At 39.8% G+C, this 27,396-nt stretch overlaps 1 protein-coding gene across 1 annotated transcript; it reads left to right on the plus strand.

Annotated features, from left to right (window-relative positions):
- Nucleotides 1-23,360: 23,360 nt before the first annotated feature.
- Nucleotides 23,361-27,071, plus strand: six3a (SIX homeobox 3a). The gene is made up of 2 exons (XM_029685320.2): nucleotides 23,361-24,199; nucleotides 25,655-27,071. Exons 1-2 carry the CDS (start codon nucleotides 23,508-23,510, stop codon nucleotides 25,845-25,847), a joined length of 885 nt encoding a protein of 294 aa, XP_029541180.2. The 5' UTR covers nucleotides 23,361-23,507; the 3' UTR covers nucleotides 25,848-27,071.
- Nucleotides 27,072-27,396: the final 325 nt, after the last annotated feature.

Consider the following 27,396-nt stretch of genomic DNA (forward strand, 5'->3'; position numbering starts at 1 on the left):
GCAGCCGCTCCATTCTTCCTTGTCTGGCTACTGGGGTCACTGCTACAATGTGCTGATATCATCAGAAGCCCCCAGACAACAAAAGAGCCTGATGGGAAGGGTGCTCACCTCTTAGTCACCCCCCATGTGGGCGTGGGAGGGGTGTGGGTGGGAGTAAGGTTGGATTAATTCCTGGACTCTCTGGACTCACACTGTCCTATGAGGGTGAATCATCCAATGTCAAACCAGACCGTCATTTCTCATCTTTTATTATCTTAGCGGGCAGGACACCAAAAACCATTCAGGATAAAAGACACCAGAACGCTCCCAAACAAAATAGCCAAAGTGGACACCAAGGTGAAGTGTTCCTAGAAGAACTGAACTCTGGGTCATCATTGAGAGGGATACAACAGGAATGTCCTCAGGAGAATCCCTAAAACGAAATATTTTGGTAACCAAAATATCAGACAAATCTGGGATGTGAGGATGAAAACCATGCCAGAGGTCTATGGGACCAAAAACAATAACATAGAAAGTTCCACTATAAAGAGACTCGTTAGAAAAACTATGAAGGGTCAAGCCTGACACTGGGACAAGAACACAGGGCAAGTAATACCACCTCTGATCATCTGACCCTTTCAAGCTGTGCTGAAGTTTAGACATATAATGTGTAGAATTGACTGTATGGACAATATGCTGCCAGTGCCATAGATCAATGACATCCACAGCATGTAGCATGTCACTGAATGGACGGTCCTGTCACACTACAGACAACTCGCTCATTTGCCCATTGACAGACAGAGCTGCTGTCTGTCTATAAAGGCTGTCAAACATTGGAACTAATGGACAGGCATGGCTAAGGTCACTGCTGTGTCAATGAGAAACCCACTAGACCGTCCACAGCTGACCTTTTGCTTTTCATATTCATTTCATACTGAGATTTTACAGCTTCACTTTCACTACTATTTGTCTCATTTCAACCTTTCATAGGAACACAAATAAACATCAAAGCCATAAGTGTAGGAAATATATTTGAGTAAATGTCATATGTGGCCACCATAACATACTGACACAGCCACTGTCTCTTTTTAACTGCCCTGTTTTTGCTTTAGAAAAGACACAGATCGCTGTTACCATTTTGGGGCATGTAAATGTGGTTGTGCCTCAGTGAGAGTCAGAGTGAGAGTAAGAGGGGAACCCTAAAAACTAGCACGGGTGGGCGTGAGATATTGGCTGGAGGGGGGAAGGTTTTTATTGTGACACCCTGCCAACACTCTCCTCTCTGTACCAGCAGATCCTCCCTCCTAGGTCCTCCCTGTGCTCTAAGGCTGTGAGCTGATAGGCAGCTGACCAGCATATCTCTCCCCTCTTGCTTTACCAGATGAGTGTACTCATCTATTGTAGACTGAGGCAGTGGCACTGCTGAACCTGATGAACAGGAGGGAGGAAAAACCAAACGATGCTGGCTCACCTCTGCCAACCAACACAAATCCCCACCACACACCATAGATGGGACTCTCTCTTCTCTCCTTTCTCTTTCTCTCTCCCTCCCTCCATTTGACCTGATGTGTGGAGATGAAAAGTGCTCTGGTCCCAGGATGGATGGAGGGATGACAGCTGGTGAAGCTAAAAGGAGTGGGAGATCTCCTTGTCCTGTACACCCTCTCCCTAGGAGAGGTGGGTTCATTCAAATGTATGCCAAAAGTGTTTGTTCAAATTTGATGTGATATAAAAGAAGTGTGGAAAAACAACAGAGGCATGTTCATAAAACTTCAGAGACATTTCTCCAAAGGATATAGCTGTTTACAGAGGTACGTCAGGGAGCATTTAGTTGTGAAGTGTCTGTAATTGAAGTGAGCAGTTACTTACCTTCAGACTGGACATTTATTTTTCACATCTCGAAAGGAGTAGACAATGTGTGTGTGTGTGTGTGTGTGTGTGTGTGTGTGTGTGTGTGTGTGTGTGTGTGTGTGTGTGTGTGTGTGTGTGTGTGTGTGTCATTCACTATGGTGGATTTTCCATTCTGAACAGCATGTTATCAAATATAACAACAATATACTTGTCACCAGTTCAGCATTTTCCAGTTTGAAAGAAACATCAAAACAAACTGTTTTAAATATGTTTTTATTTCACTTGAATATGGGACTCAAATTCTTGATTAACATATTAACCAATAAACTAGAGAAAAAACACATAGAAATGCATATAATAGAAAGTGCTGGACAAATATCTGCAATCAATTATTGAAATAGCCATTTATTTTAACGTGCATTCCACGTATGACTGATGTAATTACATAGTCATACACTATTGATTTTATCATTGAATTCAATGACAAAGCTACTGAAATGAGTCTGGGGTAGGCTACTGAGGACAAAAATAGCAAAGTAACTTTGGAAGTCAAAAACAAAACCTTCTCAGGAGTTCGAGGACAGGGCCTATAAAAACACTCACAAAGAAGAGAACAAACCTTGCAGCCGATGACGTCTTGATATTATTTGTTTTCCTGTTGGGGGAGAACTTAATAAACGTAGAAAAACAAACATGGTACAGACTGGTGACTGAGCGGGGTGAAAGCTGCACTGGCAAGCAGGACACGTCCTCTTTTAGGAAGGAAGCGGATTTCTGGAGAAAGCAAGACAAATGTATAAACAGTCTCTTTAACCCCACCGTGAACCAAAGACCCTGTGGACACCCTTGTCGGACTACCTTCCAATAACTTCCCCATTACCTCTGCACGAAATGTAACCCTGATATGGTCCTGGACCTATTGAGTGCACAAGTCTATGGTTAATGATGGAAAAGTTCCAAGTGCACTGAAAAAAAACAGGCTATATGGACATCAAAACGACTACGAATAATTGGTTGAAATTGTGTGAAAAGTTCAAAATATTTTGATTGTGCATAACAGCCAGTAGACTAGCCTAATTTCATTTCACATCGAAAGAGACACAATTAAGAAGAAAAAAAGTGTTTCCAAAGTCAAATGTTTCCAAAGTCATGATTTGTGGTTTTTCCTCTCACTTAATTGCTCTGTTAATGTAATGCATCGTCCAGGGAGACCATACACCTGTTCCCAGAAGTAAGTAGGCCTAGTTTATAAATCAGCCTCTGATTAAGGCAAGGATGAAAATGGCTGGTGGTCCGTCTCAGTCTGACAGCATTGTTGGCTAATGAAACATCCAGAAACAACCGGCAGATACAGCTGCCATTCATAAATGTTTGATATCGTGATTGGATAATGCATCCCTAACCAGGCACATACACTGACACATAAACATCTCCGAGACGCTCTGACATCTGCTCGAGTGTTCGCTATTCATTTCGTAAACAGTGTTCATCAAATATGAATGAACTTTAGGAATATTATAGGAGAAACATAAGCCTAGGCTAGGATATACAAAAGTATTGTAAGTAAAAACAATTTGTAAAAAATAGATGCATGGTGCAATATAGTCATGAGCATCAGTTTGGGTTCGGTGGTTTCAGAAATGTATAAGTCACATGCGTATGAAAACACTGTCTTCTCAATAGCACAAAGCGGTGAGCTGGTGAGTGCACGGTTAATCTAGCTACGATGTAAACAGTAGGCCTAGCAAGACGCCATCCAGTGATCAAAATGGAGACAAAAGATTATGTTCTGGACAGAAGCCACTGAAGTCTACATGCCATTATGTAAATTAAATGCGTCTATAAGAATCGAAAAGTTAGTAAACATGTTCAACTTACATTTTCAGAGGTCAGTTCAATGCAACTCATTTATCCGTAACTATTTTAATTTCAATGGGTGGATGAAATATAGATGATTTGAAGTGGACAGCCTTTGACACATAGAAAATAAATCAAATTAATACAGGCAGAAAAATATGCATATAATAGGCAGCCTTTTCAGATGAACATGAACAATATTTTATATAAATCAAAATCTTTGTCCCCACTTTACTTCGATGTTCGTTGATGTGTCCAAACACAGGATTAAATATTTAAAGATAGTGGAAGCATGTTAAAGGCCACTAACTCATTGTATAACTAACTATTTTATAAGCATATGTGCTGTCATTCTTGCTCACTAGTAGAAATGACAATTATAATGTTACTTTTGATTTTAAAAATGATATATTTAACTTTTTCCCATTTGTTTTCAATCGCCTTAACGCGAATTTGAAGTTTTGGTGGCCCCCTCTTGTTGTGAAAAAGTAGCACGCAACTGTAGGCTACAAAACTTTCTGGATAACATAAGCCCCAAAAAACGAACTTTTGAGAGGCGTCTCTTTTGTTAGTGTTTCCTGACGGTAATCTGCAGTATATATATATATATATATATATATATATATATATATTTGAAAACACATGCATAAGCAGAATTCACCAAAAGTGGGTTTATCAAACACAAATGAATAATAATAGAAATCCTGACCAATGACAATCAATCCATTTCAAAATCCCAACACACATTTGTAACAAAGAGGTATTAAAAATATATATTTATAAAATTTTGGAATGCTGTTAACCATGTATAATTGATTAAACCAACCAAGTCACAAAACATATGAAAGTTAATACACTACTATTATTAGTATTTTAGCGATATTTTGTTATATATAATCAGCAGTATTTTGTTATACATTATCAGCAGTATTTTGTTATATATTATCAGCAGTATTTTTTAAAACAACAATAATATTACCACAAATATTATAAGCTATTAATAAACGTGTTATTATTATTATTATTATTATTATTAGTGTGACTTGCTTCAGCAGTAACATTCTCAATCTCAATCTCAATTTTGGCTTTTTTCAGTTTTTTACACTTATTATTATTTGGAACAATATTTCTCTTACACCATTTAAGCTTGAAACGCCATTCAAACGTACAGACTGGTCTGGAATAATGTACAGCTTTTTAATAATATTTATTATTTTGAAAGTATATAGGGCATATATGAAACCCTTCACCAGGCACTATATTAGTGTTTTTCAGTCTATTTCAAAAACACTTGATCCCTAAAAAAGTAATATGAATAATTTTAATCCAAACCAGTCGAGCAACTGAAGCATATTAATACAAAAAAGTACGTAGAAATAACCAGGGAAAAAATATATATTGAACCCATTGCCTAATACCAGAATTAAGATAGACCTGCAGAAAAAACGGAGGAAGGGAAGCGCTGCTAAGGTACACAATAGTAGATTTTGATAGACAGGAGGTGCTCTTTGGTAAAGGGGTAAATTGGTCATCAAAAAGAAAGGAGGACCAAGGCACTCTTCATATAATTAATTCAAATGTCTTTATTTGTATGGCATATTTAATGGAAACAAAGTTTAAAAACTGCATGGCCTTCATCAGGGAGTATGAAACGCGTCGGAGTTTTCAAACTTTGTTTCCATTGAAAATGCCATACAAATAAAGGCATTTTAAATAATTATATGAAGAGTGCCTTGGTCCTCCTTTCTTTAGGATATACCTGCATTTTAATTCATGAAGTTGGAATTACTTACGCTATTTATTGATTTATTAACATTACCTTAGCATTTTTCTGTTTTCAAAAGCATTTTTCTGTTTTCAAAATTGCAGACAATACAGTAGGCCTAGAAGATTAGCTACACTAGCCTATTTGAAAGTTGGCTGTGGCACTGAAAATGTGGAGAAATGCGTGCGCAAGTCTATTTCAAGTGGCGCCCTGCCCATATATGAGGATGGTGCGTTTCCATTTCCACCAGCTTTCCACCATTTCCGTAATCGACATAGCTGCATTTACAGTAGCTAATTAGCATGGTTAACTTTGTAAGTAGCACGTTTTGAGAGGTGAACATTTTTTAAATGTCTCGTACAACAATATTTGGCTGATATCATTATCAACCTACTGTATACCCCTTAGAAATATATATGTATATTTTCGGACGTAGGGTATGCTATTAGCGTGCTAACACTCATTGAGACAGACTGGTAAGCATAGCTAGCATAGCTAACCACCGATAGCATTCACAGGTTGAATTTTGAAGTAACTTTATGAATGTAATGGAGTTGACTGGTGACTATGACATGAAATATATTCATCACAACATTTTGATGGGATCTATAATCAGCCATAAAGCCAAGCCAGGGAAAGCCATATTACAACCTATGTTGTGATTATTGCGGTTTGCGGTATAACCCATTTGTTCATATGCCGTGATATACCATAAAGCAGATACAACAAAAAGACAAGTAACACAGTGGCAGAATGAATTCTACCACACAGGTTTGTTTTGTTAAATTCGACCAGACAGGTTTGTTTTATGACAAAACCGGAGGGCAACATCTGTCTGGAAGTCCATGAAGCAAATATTCAATGTAACAAACAATTACATGACTTACAACATGGTCAAGCAAATTAATATTTCCAGAAGTTTACTAAACAACTACTAATTTAGAACCACTGAGAAAACAGGAGTACTGCCTCCCGATCTTCCAGCACCATTTCAACTGAAACATTTTAACATCATCATATCAACTTGGCTATGATTAGTCTAATACAGTGAAAAAAGGAAGATACCAAAAACAATGAAGCCCAATCAATGTTGCTAAAGATTATGTGGCTGTCCATTGCACTGATTTGTGTGTGTGTGTGTGTGTCTCGAAAAAACATGTTGTTGACTAACCCTACTTGTAGAGTAGATCAACCCCAATGATCCTCCTCTCTTTCACGTTGGCAAAACAGGCTATGAGTATTATTCAGAAGTACAGGCTTTTGGTTTTTGATGTCCTAGACTAGGCTACCTGGATAAAATGCTTGATAGCTTCCTCCCATGGGCAACATTGAACCAGCTAAGTTAGCTAGCTACCTAGCAAGTTAGTTCATGGGCACCTACTACATCTAGGCTAAATATTGAACTGCAATCATTTCAGGCCAGTGGCACAATGTATGCAATTATGCTTCGATCAGAATCACTGGCCTGTACAAATAATTAGGTAAAAACAAAAAGTCCAAATCCCTATCTCCATACATGGCTTATGAAATGACCAATTTAGCTAGCTAGCTACTGCAGGACAACAACACATTACAAGCAGACCAGAAACCAATGATGTGATTTGATTAGTGTGATGCCAAATCCAAACTGGCCTCCCTTGGGGGGTGTTTTGCTGCACCAGGACCATCCCACAGTTGAGCTCAGCTCCACCCTGATTGGAAAAACACTTTATCAATGGAGGCCAAATACTCACTGGCATCAATCAATCAAATTCTATGTGGCAACATGTCGTACTCTTTTTGTCCAGACAGCATCAGATACATGGGCTACACATAATAAGACAGAGGGGCGATGTTTCACTCGCTCCAGTGAGATAGATACTGTCAATTGAGAATTTAAGGAACATTTTGATAACTGAAAGGAAAGAGAAATTGTTTTATAACTAGTATTTTTTTAATGGTAACATTTTGTCGGAAGCCCGGCTTCCCTTGACATCCATGAATACAAGCCACTGGCTATAATCTGGTTATAAGACAACAAAATGTTTCAACTTCGTGTGTCGTTATTGCTTGAATTGAGGCTAATTTAACTAGTTAACTACTAACTATTTTCAGTGTGGATAGATCAGCATGTACCCCAACCTTGCACTTTTTGATAAAAGCACCAACTTTGGCACTGGTACCATGAAAATAGTTAGATATGGGGCCACTCAAGATTTGGCCCCTGGGAGCATGGCAAACATTTTACAAAATGGCTGCAGGCAGTAATGTTATTTTACAATTCAGAAGGAATGTTTGGAGGTGAAGGCACTAAATTTGTAACAGAGATAGATTTACAGCGCACTTAGACCCCTTGACTTTTCACATATTTTTTTACCTTACAGCCTCATTCTAAAATAGATTAAATAGTTTATTCCCGCATCAATCTACACACAATACCCCATAATGACAAAGCAAAAACAGATTTTTTTTTATTTTTTACAAATGTAATAAAATAAAAAACGGAAATATCACATTTACATAAGTATTCAGACCCTTTACTCAGTACTTTGTCGAAGCACCTTTGGCAGTGATTACAGCCTTGAGTCTTCTTCGCTATGACGCTACAAGCTTGGTACATTTGTATTTGGGGAGTTTCTACCATTCTTCTCTGCCGATCCTCTCAAGCCCTGTCAGGTTGGATGGGGAGCATCGCTGCATCTCTCCAGAGATGTTAGATGGGGTTCAAGTTCGAGACTTATCCTGAAGCCACTCCTGCATTATCTTGGCTGTGTGCTTAGGGTCGTTGTCCTGTCGGAAGGTGAACATTCGCCCCAGTCGTAGGTCCTGAGCGCTCTGGAGCAGGTTTTCATCAAAGATCTCTCAGTACTTTGCTCCGTTAATCTTTGCCTCGATCCTGACTAGTTTACCAGTCCCTGCCACTGAAAAACATCCCCACAGCATGATTCTGTCACCACCATGCTTCACTGTAGGGATGGTGCCAGGTTTCTTCGAGACATGACACTTGGTATTCAAACCAAAGAGTTCAATCTTGGTTTCATCAGACCAGAACATCTCGTTTCTCATGGTCTGAGAGTCCTTTAGGTGCCTTTTGGCAAACTCCAAGCGGGCTGTCATGCCTTTTACTGAGGAGTGGCTTCCATCTGGCCTCTCTACCATAAAGGCCTGATTGGTGGAATGCTGCCGAGATGGTTGTCCTTCTGGAAGGTTCTCCCATCTCCACAGAGGAACTCTGGAGCTCTGTCAGAGTGACCATCAGATTCTTGGTCACCTCCCTGACAGAGGCCCTTCTCTCCCGATTGCTCAGTTTGGTTGGGCGGCCAGCTCTAAGAAGAGTCTTGGTGGTTCCAAACTTCTTCCATTTAAGAATAATGGAGGCCACTTTGTTCTTTGGGACCTTCAATGCTACAGAAACGTTTTGGTAACCTTCCCCACATCTGTGCCTTGACACAATCCTGTCTCGGAACTCTACAGACAATTCCTTCGACCTCATGACTTGGTTTTTGCTCTGTCAACTGTGGGACCTTATATAGACAGGTGTGTGCCTTTCCAAATCATGTCCAACCAATTTACCACAGGTGGACTCCAATCATGTTGTAGAAACATCTCAATCAAAAACAGGTTGCACCCGAGCTCAATTTTGAGTCTCATAGCAAAGGGTCTGAATACTTATGTAAATAAAGTATTTATGTTTTTAATGTTTAATCAATTTGCAAACATTTCTAAAAACCTGTCATTATGCCGTGTTGTGTGTAGATTTATGAGGAAAAGTTTTAATTTAAACCATTTTAGAATAAGACTGTAACGTAACAAAACGTGGAAAAAGTGAAGGGGTCTAAATACTTTCTGAATGCACTGCATGTACCCTGAATAGATGTAGGTACCATAGATTTGGCCCCTGGGGGCTGTGGCTGCCATCTTACACAATGTCCACTGTCGGTAATGCAATGCTACAGTTCTGAAGGCCTTAACAGAAGAAACCGGACTTACACGTCAAGTCACAGCTGCCCCCCAGTGTTTGTTATGAAATTGACATGTTAATACAGCAATACAGACTGAATTAGAAGTGACTTAATTTCTATTTAAGAGCACTAGAGTCTTGTAAAGATAGGCGGTAACTGGGACAGGCAATGTAACATCCATTACGTTTTCTAGGAAATAGTTTTGTAAAACATGAACCTAGCATCGGATCAACTTAAAACTTTCTCTGTAAAGCTAACTTTAATCCACCCTGCCATTGTGATAAAGGAATTTACAAGTCCCTAGACACTAGAGAGAGAGGGAGAGAGATGAGTGGATGGTATAGTAAAGAAAATACATTGCCATTGGAGAGAGATGTTGATATGAAGAGTTTATTGCTAAATTGCTTGAATCTAACCCGCAGAGCAAGCTCTCTTTTTCCCAGAGTGTAGCCTAGTCATTTCCTGCAGGGGTGCCATTCTAACACACAATCCCTTCCGAGAACCCTACGATGCCCATGTAATAGAATACCTAGTGATTTAATAGGATCTCTGTGGCAGCCATGCCTACAAAGGAAATAATGAGAGTCGGGATAGAAATGAATGTGTTCTAGAATAGCGGTCTGATTATAACCTATTGATCCTTTTCTGTTCCACTGGGCAGCAGTGTTCTATTCTGTTCTGTCAGGTAGGGGCTGGTGGGTAGTTAGTTCTAATATGCAATTCTATGGGTGGCACGGACACAGTATAAAGACCAGCTTCTTTATTTCTTACGTGTTCTCTCTCTCTTTCTTTCTCTATATATGGTCTATAATTGTTTCTCACTTTTAAGCATTTTGATAAACCTTCATATAGGCTACAAACCGGTTTTGGGTGGTTATGGATATGTGATATCTCCACGACAGAAGCACATTTTGTGAATGTTGTTGACATGTGTACAGTCCTCACCATATGTAGGTCTATCTGGACAGTAAATCTAACATTTTAAGTCTGGCTATACTCCAGCATTTTGGATTTGAAAAGTTGGGTGACTTGCTATTCAAAAGTATCTTAATAGTAGTCAAAGAAGTTTGCAATTTTCATTACTAAACAACAAAGTTGTCACTTGTTGTAGCAAGGTGTTGTAGCAAACGAGTGTCAATGAAATGCATGCACCAGAAACAGGGGACACTTTGTGACGTGTCAGAGAAAAATCTGCAAACTAGGCTGGCTAACTAGCTGTATGCTTGACTAGTTAGCTGCCTGGCTAAACAAAGAGCTTTAGCACACTGTTCTCTGATTGGCTAAAAGGATCCATCTCGTCAGAAGTCTTGAGCTAAGATTTGACATGTTGAATTTTGGACACTCCAGCAGCTGACATGAGATGTTCTAAAACTAAACAGTTCAGATCAAGTCAACTTCATATTAAAACTGTCTCATCTCATCTTGAATGTTAGATGTGAACCAGGCTTAAGTTCGGCGGTCACGCTATCTGGCGTAAGACAATGATTTAACAGTGGGAAATTTGCTTGGTTTCACTAAATAGATATATCTCTGGATTGGTATTTCATCCTCCTAAAGTATCTCAAATTGATTGTGTAGCTCAACAAATTCACTTATAGATAATTTGGACATGATGGGGGAAAAATTATAATATAAGGTGCCTTCGGAAAGTATTCACACCCCTTTACTTTTTCCACATTTTGTTGTGTTACACAGTGGGATTCAAATGGATTTAATTAACACATATGGAATCATGTAGTAACCAAAAAAAGTGTTAAACAAATCAAAATATATTTGAGATTCTTCAAATAGCCACCCTTTGCCTTGATGACAGTTTTGCACACTCTTGGTATTCTCTCAACCAGCTTCATGAGGTAGATAAGAGCGTCTGCTAAATGACTTAAATGTAAATGTAAATGTAGTCACCTGGAATGCATTTCAATTAACAGGTTGTTAAAAGTTAATTTGTGGAATTTCTTTCCTTCTTAATGCGTTTGAGCCAATCAGTTGCGACAAGATAGGGGTGGTGTACAGAAGATAGCCCTATTTGGTAAAATACCAAGTCCCTATTATGGCAAAACAGCTCAAATAAGCAAAGAGAAACGACAGTCCATCATTACTTTAAGACATGTAGGTCAGGCAATACAGAAAATTTAAAGAACTTTGAAATTTTCTTCAAGCGCAGTCGCAAAAACCATCAAGCACTATGATGAAACTGGCTCTCATGAGGACCGCCACAGGAATAGAAGACTACATGATTAAATAAATTAAAGTTTTAATGTCTTCAGTATTATTTTACATTGCAGAAAATAGTACAAATAAATAAAAACCCTTGAATGAGTAGGTGTTCTAAAACTTTTGACCGGTAGTGTATAAATATATATATTTTTAAATGTGTGTGTGGGGGGGTGTTAATAAAGCTGCATACAAACAAGCTCCAAAATGCAGGTGTTTCAGCCTAGCTCAGTGCTTTCTGTGGTGGTGGGGCAAGCCAGCAGAAAATGTTTAGCGTTGCGCCATGATTGGCTCAGTGTTCTATCACTTATGGGGACACTACGTCACCGCCAAGTCTAAGGGTAGCTCAAAAATTCAAGCCACTTGGGTGGTGCCATAAAGTTACATTAGAAGTGACCATCCAAGAAGACTCAAGGTCATTGGCCACAGACAAATGGCGTCAAATCTTGTTATATCTAAAACAGCTTTGATTGGACTGACTTTCAAAATCTTAGCTAGCAGTCATCATCATGAATCAAGTTGACAATCTACTCGCAAATCGTTATAGATAAAAATTATAGATAAAACGTATCGGCGCTCATCAGCCATTGGACATTAACATTACAAAACAAGTTAGAAATTCAACAATGACTGGTTTGGAAGGAATCAGTGGCTAACTGCAAGCATTGCAGAGCTATCATTATTCTGCTATTCAGTGGAATGCCAGACTTTGATGACAAAGTTTGATGACAAAATTTGCCCACAAAGGACCACTTCGCCACCTTCCAGTTCAAGTGAGCACAGCACAAGAAGGTGATTCCAAAAATGTCTTGTATGCGGCTGCATAAATGATGTAATATGCCAGGGAGATATGTATACTGTAGCTCAGAATGTAATACTACGTTTATGTTGTGTAGTAAGATGTTAGTAGCCCATGTGCCTCACCCTAATAATTTGGTCTATTTTCACCTCTTCATTTCACCTACTGTTCTGACTTGGTGGTGCCCATGTAGCCTATAACCTGTTTTTGAGAAATGTAATCATTGAATATTGTAAGAGCTTTCCTTGTCTGCTTATATGTCCCCTTTATTTATCCTATGGTTCTGACTTGGTGTACAGGAAAACACTGTAATAACGGCACATGTTCTGAATTATTTCGCTGTACATTTCAAAAGTGATGAACAAATAGATATATTTACTACATCCGTCCTAACTCGCTCATTAATGTCTTAATCAAAATTACGGATTGCCTCTTATACTCTTGTCATCCCCTTATACCGTAGTTTGAACATCTCAATTGTCAGTAGAAACCACATTTGTTTAAGCAATTCAGCCATATCAGCTATGATTTTTTTAAAGGCAGTAAATGAGGCTGAATGAACTGTTTCACTTCCAAACTAGGCTCCTCTGATAGTCAGGTGTAGCAATGTTAAGGTGTTGGGACTGCTGTTGGGACTCTGCTGTTGGAACAGCTTTATGTAGGCCCTAACAGTTTGTGGGCACCATTTGTCACGGTTATAGTGCAATCAATGTATTGTTTAGTGTTGTGTTGTGTAGTGGTTTTGCTGGCATGCATCCCACATTTTCTTTTTGCCCCACCAAGATTTACATGCTAAAATCGCCCCTGACAAGCATACCCATAACATGATGCAGCTACCATCGTGCTTGAAAATATGAAGAGTGGTCCTCAATGATGTGTTGTGATTTTTTAAATTAATAATTTCTTTGTCCACATTTTTTTGCAGTTTTACTTGAATGTCTTATTGCAAACAGGATGCATGTTTTGGAATACTTTTCTTCTGTACAGACTTCCTTTAATATATTCTGTCAATTCGGTTAACATTCGGCGTAAATACAATGTTGTTGATCCATCCTCAGTTTTCTCCTATCACAGCCAGTAAACTCTGGAATTATTTTAAAAAGTCACAATTGGGCTGCCCAAGTGGCACAGCAGTCTAAAGCACTGTATTGCAGTGCTTGAGGCATCACTACAGACACGGGTCCAATCCCAGGCTGTGTCGCAGCCGACCAGGAGACCCATGAGGCGGCGCACAATTGGCCCAGTGTCGTCTGGGTTAGGGGAGGGTTTGGCCATCTGTGATTTCCTTGCCCCAAACTCCTTGTGGTTGGCATGGTGCCTGTAAGCTGACTTCGGTTGCCAGCTGGACAGTGTTTCCTTCGACACATTGGTGCGGCTGGCTTCCGGGTTAAGTGTCAAGAATCAGGGCGTCTTGGCGGGGTCGTGTTTCGGGGGACGCATGGTTCTCGACCTCCTGAGTCCGTAGGGAGTTGCAGCGATGGGACAAGACTGTAACTACCAATTGTAAAAAGTACAACAATTTTAAAAAGTCACCATTGGCCTCATGGTGAAATCCCTGAGTGGTTTCCTTCCTGTCTGGCAACTGAGTTAGACTGTATCTTTGTATTGACTGGGTGTGTTGATACACCATCCAAAGTGTAAGTAATAACTTCACAAAGTTCAAAGGGATATTCAATGTCTGCTTTTTTATTTTTACCCATCTACCAATAGGTGCCCTTTGCCAGGCATTGGAAAACTTTCCTTAGTCTTTATGGTTGAATCTGTGTTTGATATTCACTGCATTGGAAAACTTTCCTTAGTCTTTATGGTTGAATCTGTGTTTGATATTCACTGCATTGGAAAACTTTCCTTAGTCTTTATGGTTGAATCTGTGTTTGATATGCACTGCTCGACTGAGGGACCTTACGGATAATTGTATTTGTGGGGTACAGAGATGAGGTAGTCATTCAAAAATCATGTTAAACACTATTATTGCACACAGAGTGAGTCCATGCAACTTATTATGTGACTTGTTATTAACTAAGCATATTTTTATTCCTGAACTTATATAGGCTTGCCATAACAAACGGGTTGAATACTTATTGACTTAAGACATTTCAGCTTTTAATTTTTAATTAATTTGTAAAAACATAAATTCCCTTTGACATTATGGGGTATTGTGTGCAGGCCATTGACAAATACATCAGGCTGTAACAAAACCAAATGTGGAAAAAGTGAAAGAGTGTGAATACTTTCTGAAGGCACACAGGTATGGCATTCATTTGATTTGTGCCACAAATGCTAAATTGTGGATTGCTGTCATAACTTGTCCATAGACTGCCTACAGGGTAAGGAACCCAATATGTAATTTTGTATGGGTGAACTATCCCTTTAATGTATTATAGGAAACCGCAGGGTCGGGAAGGGAACCGGGTCACTGGCGTGAAAGGCAAACACCCTCCACATAGCTCCAACCCAGCTGGTGAGAATTATAACGTGGTTAATATAGCAAATATCGCTACACTGCCCCCTCCAAACGGGAAGTCTACATGCTTTCGACCTACCCTTCACACATTGAGCAGTACGTTCCGATGTCCTCACCGCTGCCATCCCACGTCTGATAACAGTATAGCAAACGACGGGGCATAGAAGTGAACCCTGGTCGTTGGCGTGAAAGGCAAACACCTTATGCATCGCGCCTATAGGGTTAACCCAATAATACATTTAATTATAAACTAGGAGAAAAAGTGATAATTAAAGTTATGTTTAGAGAGCATTTCAACAACATGTGAGTGCGGTCCATTGATGAAACATCATTATTTCTACCTCTGCATGCGGAGGCGGTCCTTTTCCCCCAGCAACGACACAGAGCCGCGCACGGGGCTTGCACCTGTCACAGCAATGCAGCTCGCTGCGTTTCCTGGCGTGCTCCAGACGTCCTCTATTGATCTCGCCCGCCAAACGGAGACACTGAAATAAATCACATTTGACAGGTGCTGCTCACGCGTGAACAACGAGTTCCATGGACGCTACATCCCTCGTTATTATCCCTTAAGCTAATATCGAGTATTACAATAGCTCTCTAAATTTCAAATTCTAGGCCTTCAGTGATGGATTATGACCCGTTCCCGCCAACTCAAAGGCAGCAGTTGACCACAGAAAGTGTTAGATATAGGCTAATGGCAACAGGGAAACTAGACTATGTCAATGGACAAACTTAGTAAATAAACTTTTAAACGAGAATAGCTTTAGAATTGTTTTTGCAAAATAAATTAGTTATATATTTGAACCAGTGGCCACAATTGGGATTGAACATGCAATCTTCTGATCCAGAGTCATGGGAACCAGTGTCCAACATTCTGATCCAGAGTCATGGGAACCAGTATCCATGACTGGTATTGAACACAAGCAACCATCCACAAACGCCCATCCACCACACCCATCCACAACGGAAGCCAACTTGATGGTAGTAGCATTCATTCCTTGTTGTCCCTAGAGGCTGGTTTTGAAGACAATTCCTGATGTAGACTTCCAATTTCGAGGTCAATCTTGAATGTTTCGGCAGCCAACCTGGTCTCAGAGCATTTCATATTATTCTGTATGTCAATTTGAGACACTCCATTTAGATTGATATGTTACGTTTCGTATGGTTACATACGACAGATGGTGACTTAAGGTAAAAATGTACAATGCCTAGTCTAGCAACCCAAAGGTTGCGAGTTTGAATCTTATCACGGACAACTTTAGCATTTTAGCTAATTAGCAACTTTTCAACTACTTACTACTTTTTAGCTACTTTGCAACTACTTAGGATGTTAACCCTTCCCATAACCCTAACTTTAACCTTTTTAGCTAACCCTTCCCCTAACCCTTTAACCTAACTACTAAACTTAACCCTAACCCTAACCCTAAACACTAGCCTAGTTATAATTCGTAACATATCATACATTTTTGCAAATTAGCGACATATTGTACATTTCACAAATTCGTAGAATATTGTACATTTAGCTAATTCATTACATTTCATATAAATTGTCATTTATAAAATATCATATGAAATGGGTGATGGACATACACAAATGAATACTTACTGTATCATATGAAACGTAACATATCATAAATGGGGGTATCTGATTTACGTACAGAATAATACGAGATGTTCTGAGACCAGGTTGTGGCTGGAGATAACTGTCACTACATGCTGGATACTATATATAGTTCACCGCTTCATTGTTACTTAAGCTTGACTTGGGGGGTAAACAGGCAATTGAGTGGAGTAATGTCAAAAGCTGGAGTCAAGAGGGAGTGAGGCTAAACGCTGCAGCATTTAGAATTGTACTCGTTGCATGCCACAAACACTGAAACAAACAAATGTGTGCGACAGTGACAGAATCGCAGGTGACACACAGTAGCCTAACCTTCAGGGCTCAAACTCATGCTGCCGTGTTATGGATCTGTAGGCCTATAGATCGCTCACGCTGGTCGATGACGATATAAAGCTTTTAATGAAAGCATTTACCCGTGACGCGCAGAGATGGCCAGACACTGCTCAAAGAGGTCAAGTGAATGTGGCAAGCAGCTATAACATGAAATAGGCCTAGGCCTCCTGAGCAGCACCTACTATCAAAGTAGCCTACGAATTCACATCTGGCGCGCAGAGAAAATTACGAAGGGAAATAAATATATATATATACATATTGAATTCGTGAATTAATTAAATTAAATTAATGAATGAAGATGGGTAGCCTATACGCATAAATTATGTACACAACGTGAACTTCCTATTGAGTCTGACGTTGCTTATGGGCTTCCATGTGAAATAAGATTGGACACGATTTGCCTTTCGACATGATGGTACTGATATAGAGTTCTCAGATTAAGGGGTTTTACTGCGATATTCCAGCGTCGACTCACTACCGGTCTTGGGTAATTATAGGAAACATTCCAGTATTCACATCAGCATCACGGGTTTAGCGCCCTGATCGAGTTTGACTCAGGAACATATACTGTAGCCTATATCATAGACATCATACATTTAATAATTGTGAAATGGCAAATAATATTACCGTTACAAAAATACATATTAGTAGCACACAATGTAGACAATATTACTTATACTACATTAACATGGGATATTAGTAACAAGATGGGCCATATTATCAGCATCATTTGTCATTAGGCTACTACTACTACTAGGCCTACAATGCTATTACCGGTAAATGATGTGGTCAAATGGTCTTGATCAACTGGATGGTGAGGAGGTCGGGTGTACAATCTCTAGCAAGGAACAACATTACATGTCATTACGGTATGAATTTCAGAAGTACTTCTGAGATATCAGCTGCTGTGACAACCTTGACATTAAACTGTTTAGAAAAAAAATCTTTAATTTCTAATGGCATGAAGAGCAAGGCCTAGGGAACATTGAGTGTTATTGGAGCATCATATGTTAAACCCAGGGGCGTGAGCGATGCATCCATTATATTATTTCTGCATTAAAGCGCTCTAACCAAATACCTGGAAGAGTGATCATCGACACCTCCAGCGTTGGTGTGTCGTATTGCTGCTCTTTGGCAAGGGCACAAGGCGACAGCATATGTTTCATACCTTGCATGTTGTCAAGATTATAGGTGTGTTATACTGATTTAAAATGAAAATCAGTGTGTGTTAATTAAAAATCATGAACCAGTGACCTATAGCCTGAAATGATCAAATAGAAAACACACAAATGTGAAATGTAGGTAGTAGGCAAGTGAGTCTATAATGCCATGTGATTATGCTGTATATATTCAATAGGCTACTTTCAATTAACTTTTTAGCAAGCAGGGTCACAACTGTAGGCCTACCGAATTAGGTATTGTTTGTTTCCCCAAGACCCCTCTATAAAACTATACTTTCACATAAGCCTAGCATTGACAAACGTTTGATGAAGTGACTCGTGTTTATTTGATCTAACCCTATATCGCCATGTACTTGAAGCTCAACTGATGAATTATTTCATATGAATTAGCGTATTTTTAAATCCAATATAGGCTACTGCCAATTAGGCCTATATGATCCCATGTGACTCAGACTAAGATGGCTACATTATTAATTTATTAATCTGTAAAATGGCAATTATTACCGTAACGAAAAGCTCTAATATTATTAGGTAATAATTACTACATAATTTCAGATTCTTATTTCTCTAACCAGCGAGTAACTTTGACTCTGAACATGTGATATTGGCTTGTTTATTTATTTCACTGATAGTGTTCGCTGTAGGCCTACCGATGTATAACAATAGGCTACATAATTAAGGTGTTAAGGAGGTGAAAACAATTGGTTTATATGGATAAATAAATGCATACTATGGTAAATAAATAAAGGGTTAAAATAAACAAATACATAATTAGAATTGTTTTATTATCCTGCTTGGGGTCCATACATTTGTTTCAAATAACTCCCTCGAGGAAATGAAAGACTAATTGATTTTTAAGTGGTGCCCCAGTGAGCAGGAATAGTAAGGACAAGCACACTTGGAAAGGCATTTGCGAAACTGCGCCGTTTTACCTGAATTGAGAGGCAGTGACGTGTTGTTGATTCGACTTAAATCACACAGAGGCCCGGGCAAAAGCAAGCAGAGAGAGCGTCTGCATGCGTGGAGGTGATTAAGTGAACTTTTGGAGAGGCAAACTGACACGTCAAACCCGATTGACCAAGTAGGCTACACGACAGCAGCTTGCGATATTACACGGGGTGATTTCTTTCACACACACAGACACACACACAGACACACACACACTTCCCTTTTCTCTTGTTCAATCCAAATGACTCAGTGCACCCCCACCATCTGATAAATGCATCATGGAGTTCAGTCCAACGAAAGCCCTCCTTAGAGGAACCGGAAGAAAGAGGGCCTGCAGTTCCAGCCACCCGGCTCCATTCACTGAGAAGCTTCCAATGGCTTCATTAGAAGTAACGAGTTGACACAAGGTAAATCTAACATTGAGGCGCCATTCTCTCCGTGCACGGAGCGCCCTCATTAACTGTCGCTAACAAGCCGTGCAAATACACTGATTGGACAGCTCCCGTATAACCCCGCAGACTTTGCAGGATGCCCACTTAATGAGACCACACAAAAAATAAAAGAAGAAGTTGGGAAAAACTCTTTACAGTCGAATAATGTAGGGTTTGGTGAAAGAGTTAGTGTAGTAGGTAGATAGGACTGGATTGTTCGGATGGTTCTAAACAAAAAATGTGTATGCACTGGGTTTAAATTCAGGAACTTTTATTTTTTTTAGAAAATAAGCAGATTTCTAGACTTTTACCAAAAACAAATAATCAGAAAACTATTGTCAAAAAAATAAACAGTCGCCGGTCCTGCATGCGTAGGCCTAATCATCTTGTATAATCTTCATCCCCATTTTCTATTCTGCCCCTCTGGATCTCATTCTTGCTATCTTTGACAAACACTTAATTCCTCCCAAGACCATGTGCCAAGTCAATACTACCCCGGCTGTATCAATAGCCAATAAAGAACGTAGTATTGACAATAGCCAATTAATATTTTCAGTCTATAAAGGTAGGCCACGTCTGATTAAAATGGTGTATTTCATAATCATCATAAGAATCATCAATAAGAAGAAATGCTCCAGTACAGCGCTATAAACCACGTTCGGACTCCCAGCAAAGCAACGAGGGCTGAAAGCCGGTGCTAAGCAAACACAGAGAAAGGGGTATTTGCGCCCCGTCCCGACAGCATCACACAGCTGCAGCAGCTCTTGCTGAGCAGGGCTTGGAGGACTGTCTGGTGCTCGTGGCTGCTCCATGAAGACAGATGCAAAAGCAGCAGACCAAATTTGATCAGATTCTTTCATATAATTTGACACTAAAATGACATGGCAATATACCTAATCAATCATTGTAATTTAAATGCTAATGTTTTTTCATGCATTTATCGACATTTTATAGCCTAAGACATTTGGGTGAGCTCGTCACTATTATCCAAAGCGTGCGCCTGGAGCAAATCCTGGGCTATTCTAATAGTCAACTTTAGAGGCAGAGCTCAGTGTGTGTCTAACGAACTTACAGGATCCGGAAAGGATTTCCCCTCTGCACTTGGACAAACGGATTCCTTCAAGAAATAATGCATACACGATAGTCCCGTCCCTTTAGTTCATCGTTGACAATCCCCAGTTTTAAACCTGATTTAAACAGGAGAGAATGAAGGGGAAAGGAGGACGAAAAGAAGAATAGCAGGTGAAAGAAGCAGATGAGGAAAAAATAACAACTAGGCTGACTGATGGATAACGTAGTTTTGTGGTAAATATGACAAAATGTCACCCTAAAAGTTCTAATCCGTTCTATTCCGAGTTCAGTCAATAACATTTTAAGAAACTTTGTCGCTGTCCACATCAGCATGTGACCAAGACCCGTCATAAAAAATATATCCATATTTCGACTATGCAGTGTCAAAATCGTATATTGAAGTGTGTATAGTCTCAGAAGCTAAATCAATCAAAATATGAAAGTCAACGCACCCTCGCTGCATTATTTTCAGTCATTATCCTGAAAATACCCCCAATATTACGCACGCATGTTGATCGAGGGTGGGTGTAGCAGGCTTTTTCTGTTCATCATTTGAGGAGCCGAGGCTAGGGAAGAAAATAAAAACGAATGCTTTCTTACCTTTTCAGAGTGCCTCTGTCTTTCCTCGGTTTCCCCTCTCACAATATGACGTAAGACCTTTGTTTATTTCCCCCCCTTGGAACATTGAAAAAAAGATGTAGCCCAACTTCGAAATTTAGAGTTCAGAGTCAATGGGCGCAAAAAAATAAATCCCTGCTAACTAAACACGCCGAGTCAAGGTGAATTAATATTTGTTGCTGTCAGTTTAGTGTTATTTCTAACTCCTGCTTGCATTGTCAAGTCGGGGTTGTGCGGCAAATAAACAAAGATCGAGCTAATGTTTAGTCGGCATTGAGTAACTTGCCTCCAGCTGGTTATCGTTAAGAGAGGAGCATTAGAAGCTGGAGGATAAACAGACAATTAGGCCAGGTGAATAAACTTGTTTGGGGGTGTTAATTACGTGCTTAACGTAGACAAAAGCTATGTAAAAAAATTGATTTACCACTGGCTTTGCAAACCCATTCAGGTCTTACATTTCACCTAAGTGATTTCCGAATTGCCTGCGAGGGCTGCTTACAACTAGGCTCCATCTCCTTAAAAACATAGTTCCACGTAATACCTGGAACCCATGCATATACCTGGATCTACAAGCAGCTTTGAATATTCCGAGAACTTCCAGTTAAGCCCCCTCTTAATATTGGCCGAGCGAGAAGGGGGGTAGTTTTAACATGACTATAGCCAGCATGGAAATAACGCAGGTTACTTCCAGTCCAAGAAGCTTTCCAACCGGACCAATTCAAGTGCCACTTGGAATTACTTCTCCTGAGTTTCGTATGACAAGGGAGCAAACAGGTTTGATCCCAAAGACACAACCTGCCCAAACGCTTCCAACAAGATCATCACCCCACCCCTATAGTACACACACACCACACACACTACACACACACACGCGAAAACAAAGCAAAGCTACACATAAATCTACATATGCAGCCACTGGAACAAAACTCACACTAATTGTAAAAATAAGTGAATATGATAAGATGAAAATGAATACGCAAATGTACATGAACCGGTCGTGTAGGAAGATGCGGGGAAATGCAAAAATCTGAAAAAGAGAAGGAAAAGTTTTGAATTTCTTAACGATTTAGAAAGGCGGATTAGGATAATTATCTCAGTTTTATTGAGGGTGGATTAGCCGACGTATATATGCTGTGTTTCACTACGTTTTATACATGCGCTTATACAATGTGAGCACTGTTCGCGACTGAGAACTCAAAACAGTTTTAAAACAAACTAAGCCCTTTCTAAATATGAGGCAGTACAGTCGTTTTTTGTAATGAACCTGAAAACCACACCGCTACGGCTGCTGATGTGGGCTCTAAGCCGAATCCCGAGACAAATGTGGATATTGATCATGCCTATCGTTTGTGAAAATGAAAACAGGTTATATGCCTAGTTCTCTGTAGGCTATATTGTGGCAGACTAATTATTCTCACCATAATGATATAAACTGATACATGGTCGTCAAAACTACTAGGCCTATAGCGAAAGAGCTGCATCAAAGAAAATAACATTGGAAAAACGTTCTTAATTGAAATGGTCCGGTTGATCAGCATTTAATTATTACAATGCACCCCATCGATATTCATTTGACATGAAAACAATGTTTGGAAACACCCGCGCTGGGCAGTGGGCCAGGGTTGCACCGCTGCGTAATACCAGCCGAGGCCAAAATCGACTAGAGGGTGAGCCACTGCTCATTACACCCACACCAGCCCCGGTCTGCTGGTCTCTTGAGCAAAGCTAGTGCCCAGACCCTGTCACGAAAATATTGACATATAGCATTTCCCGATTCATCTCCGGAAGTAAAAGTCAGACAGACATATCAAACGGTAACAAATTGCCAATACTATGTTTCAGTGGTTTAAGATATATATATATTTTTACATATGTTGCGCAATATAGCCTAGCCTATTGTGAGAAAACCCTACCCGAAAATAATTGACTCTGTTATAAGCACATTTTTTCAAAGGTGTATTCCGGTGTGCCCCCCCCCCCCCCCAAGCATCTCTACCCTACATATCTTCTTTAGCTTTAACGAGCCTCGTTAAGATCGCAATAATATTCCACCCACTAATTGCTCATTCCATTCAACAAATAGGCGAGCGTTGGCTTCTACTTCACGAGAGCCGTGCAGTGGGAGGGTGGTGTTGAGATTGGAGTTTGTGATAACCCCCTGTGCTTGCAACAGAAGTGGTGAAAGCCCTAGTCTACGTAGTGGCTAATGATTGGCACGCTTGACAGTGATTGGCAGGGCTGCCATGACAACCTCACAACGACACCAAGAAGACCAATAGAAAAGCGAAACAAAATGTTTCAATGCTACACTCACGGTGGATTTAGGGGGAGATATTATGAGGCTGGTGTCATTATAGGCGATAGCTATTGAATCATACAATCTTTACTCGTCGTTCTTTTTCTTGATAATTTTCTTTCTCTCTCAGGTCATTCCATGGTTTTCAGATCCCCTTTAGAGCTTTATCCCTCCCATTTCTTCCTGCCAAACTTCGCTGAGCGCCCTGTGCTCTTGGCGAGCAGCACTCCCAGCACCAGGTCTCCAGAAGACTTGTCAATGTTTGCGCTACCGACCCTCAACTTCTCTCCGGAGCAAGTGGCGAGCGTCTGCGAGACGCTGGAGGAAACCGGAGACATTGAACGGCTGGGACGATTCCTGTGGTCCCTGCCGGTGGCACCCGGAGCATGCGAACAGATCAACAAGCATGAGTCGATCCTGCGAGCTCGCGCAGTGGTTGCTTTCCACACGGGGAATTTCCGAGACCTGTACCACATCTTGGAGAACCACAAGTTTACCAAGGATTCCCACGGCAAACTGCAGGCCATGTGGCTGGAGGCACACTACCAGGAGGCCGAAAAGCTGCGCGGTCGCCCATTAGGACCGGTTGACAAGTACAGGGTACGGAAGAAGTTCCCCCTGCCCAGGACCATCTGGGACGGTGAGCAGAAGACGCACTGTTTCAAAGAGAGGACGCGCGGTCTGTTAAGGGAGTGGTACCTCCAGGACCCATATCCAAATCCCAGCAAGAAAAGGGAACTGGCACAAGCCACTGGACTCACTCCTACACAGGTCGGAAATTGGTTTAAAAACCGGAGGCAACGAGACAGAGCCGCCGCAGCAAAAAACAGGTCAGTACGCTGTTCATTTGTCATAGTATATGCTACATAGCACAATAATTCCTTTAATCGAAATGCAAATATACCATGTAAATGTTCAACTTCATCGTAATAATACACAAGGTTATAGAGGGGTTACAAATGAGCAAGTTGGGTGTATAGTTAGGGGTGGGGAGGGAGCACGACGACATTTTACTTTTTGATCTCATAGGCCTATGCAATCATTGCCTAAAGAAAAATATAACTATTATTGTTTTCCAAAATAATCCCCAAAATAGTATACTGCGTAAAACATTTTCGTGCGTAAAGCTAAGCTTGTAGGCTTCAGGCTACGCTGGTATGCCAGTATCCCTGATAAGCAAACTAAAAACACCAAGGTATGCGTTAGATAACAAAACAGGAAATACACACAAAGAAAATCATCAACAATGTACATTTGAATTTGTCCTATATTCCAGACAATAACGCAAATAATTATTGATGAAGTCTGTTAAACTTTGAATACAGCATATTATGATGATACTACAACAGTGCACGTTTTCGATTATCATCTTGTATCCCAAAGAGAGTGTTGTTATCTTCAACAAGTGAACGTTTTTGTCTGGAAACATCACATACACTGCAGGGGTGGTATAGATATGGATCCCAAACAGGAAACAAAACACCTACGATCAAATACTGTAGGTTATTGGTTATTTGTTTCATCAAAATAATATTATATGCCTATATATTCAAAGGTTGCACCTGTAAAATGACACTGTAGACTAAGATAGGCCTACAACCAAATGCTAATGTTAAAACACACAAAAAGATGGGGTAGTTTTGCTATATTAATATGAGTTCAGTTACCAATTTTACATTTTTATTCGTGGTGCTTTTTACACATAAGAAACGCATACATTAGGCTATAGACGTTTGGAAATGATTGATGCATAACACTCTTGATATAAATCAACATAAACATAAATACAAAATAATTATTCTACAATTATGGCCTGTTTTCGATTCAGTGTGTAGCCTATTATTTATTTGCAATGCAATAATTTATTACAAATTGGTGAACTGAACAAGCCAACTGAATAAAAACAGTTGGTGGTAAAAACAGCTATATTTCTTCATCTGCATTTTCTCAGTGATAAAAGAGTACATCATGGATTAATTCATTTAGTAAATCAAAACAAATCATAAAAATTAATCAATCTTTCATTCATTTGGATAGGCCTTGGCCATGATTTAAGTAGCTAACAACACGCCTGTTACTTTAACATAGACTGTTATATTTCTCCCACATGTAGTATTTGTATCTGTTTTGCTTTAGCCAATTCTTACCCCCATTATGTGTAGGCTACAGAGCTGCATTTGCTAAAGGCTTGTCAGCGAATGAATGACAAGCAGGCTGAACGCTATTTTGCGGAGCAACACTGTGTTTAATTGCTATGTTATTTTCCCTTTCTTTTATTTCTCCAGGCTTCAGCACCAGGGAATAGGACAGAACGGTATGCGGTCCCTTTCAGAATCCGGGTGCACTCCACGCAGCTCGGCGGAATCGCGGTCGACCGCGGCCAGTCCTACTACCAGCATCTCCAGTATGACAGAGCGAGTTGATACTGGAACGTCCATTCTTTCAGTAACCTCCAGTGACTCCGAGTGTGACGTATGATATAAAAAAAGAGAAATATTTACAGGAAATATGGACCTGAAAAAAAAAACTATGAAATATCGGGATGAAAAAAGGACCAATTGATTTAAATATTTAAAAAAATATAAAAGCACGTCTTTTTTAAGCGCTTTCAATGGACCCACCAAGCCTTCCCCTACCCCCCACCACTACCTGCATGATGTTTTTTGGTATCTGGGGAACATACCCTGTTCAATATTTCTACAAGGATAATCGAGAAGAGGGAATTACCAGAGGGTGTTTATCGCCTTTTCATCTCTGTTTTAGTCCAAGTGATGATGCCGCTCAGCCAAGATGCAATCCTGTTTTACTTTATGTTCATCAGACAATCATTTACGTCGTAAGCACCTTTTTACTATACACTTCTGTCACTGCCTGTGTGGGGTAGGCCTACATGGTCAAATGTGGAACCCAATCGTTATGACTGTATCAGATTTTTATTTTTATTTTAAGATTTTATATTGAATTATGTATATCTCAAATAATGCCATCATTCTCCCGCGGTCTGTAATATCCTATATGTGTAGATATGCTTGTACATAATATTGCTCTCCCATCTCCATCCTCTTTTCTATCCCTGTTCTTGACTTGGTGTTCCTATACATAAAATATTTGTCAAAACGTAAAAAAAGTGCTCTAGGCGTTTCTTTGTTTGTTTGTTTTGATAGACTACCTAACATGGGATAATGACGCTATATAAACGTGTTATCGGTCACATTTATGCAAAGGTATATAATATAAACATTGGAATACTCTTCAACAATTCAAGTCCTATACTTCCCCGTGCATCACCTAAAGCGCTTATTATTCCATGTTAATTTCTTGCGTGTTTATGTTAATGTACATTTCTAAATCAAATACAGTATTCCATTTTCTTATATATTCTGCATTAAGTCTCTCTTTTAAGTGAGTGTTCATTATCCACCATCAAGCGTTTATGAGCATCTAGGCCTATGTTGAGAAGTGGTTATGTTTATGCTCATGCAAGCATAATGATTCTGATACACATGCTGTGGTCCTTTTACGAAACTACACATAGGTTGTAGCCTACGATGTTAAAAAAAGTATTTTGCCCCTAAATATATGCATGTGTTATGGTAAATGTCAACGTCATAGTCTCTTAAACGAGAGTCCAGTTTCTCCTTTTGTTTATGGTTGCCAGTGAATACAGAAATTAAGTAAACGCGCCATTAAATGGACTAATCATGGTGGACTCCTCCCCTGCCTCAATCTCTCATTGTGGTTCGGTGAAAGAGCCTTTCTTCACCCAGGGATGAGCATTCCCTACAGAAAAGCTTTCCCCGGGCGATTTATCCTAAAATCAAAACCAATCGTAATAACCCTTATACTTACAAGGGAACTGAAAATAATTATTATGGTAGATTATTATTGTTCCTCGACAGAGTTCCCGTTCTCTAAAACCTTACCAACATGTTTTATAGCTGTGAAAAATAAACGGTATAGTTTCAATGTAACTGTGAGGACAGGACGTCTCCTTTGAAAGGAGGAAAAAGTAGGCCAGGGAGGCTAC

The sequence above is a fragment of the Oncorhynchus nerka genome, linkage group LG16 (assembly GCF_034236695.1).
Source record: "Oncorhynchus nerka isolate Pitt River linkage group LG16, Oner_Uvic_2.0, whole genome shotgun sequence".
In the NCBI taxonomy this organism is placed as follows: domain Eukaryota; kingdom Metazoa; phylum Chordata; class Actinopteri; order Salmoniformes; family Salmonidae; genus Oncorhynchus; species Oncorhynchus nerka.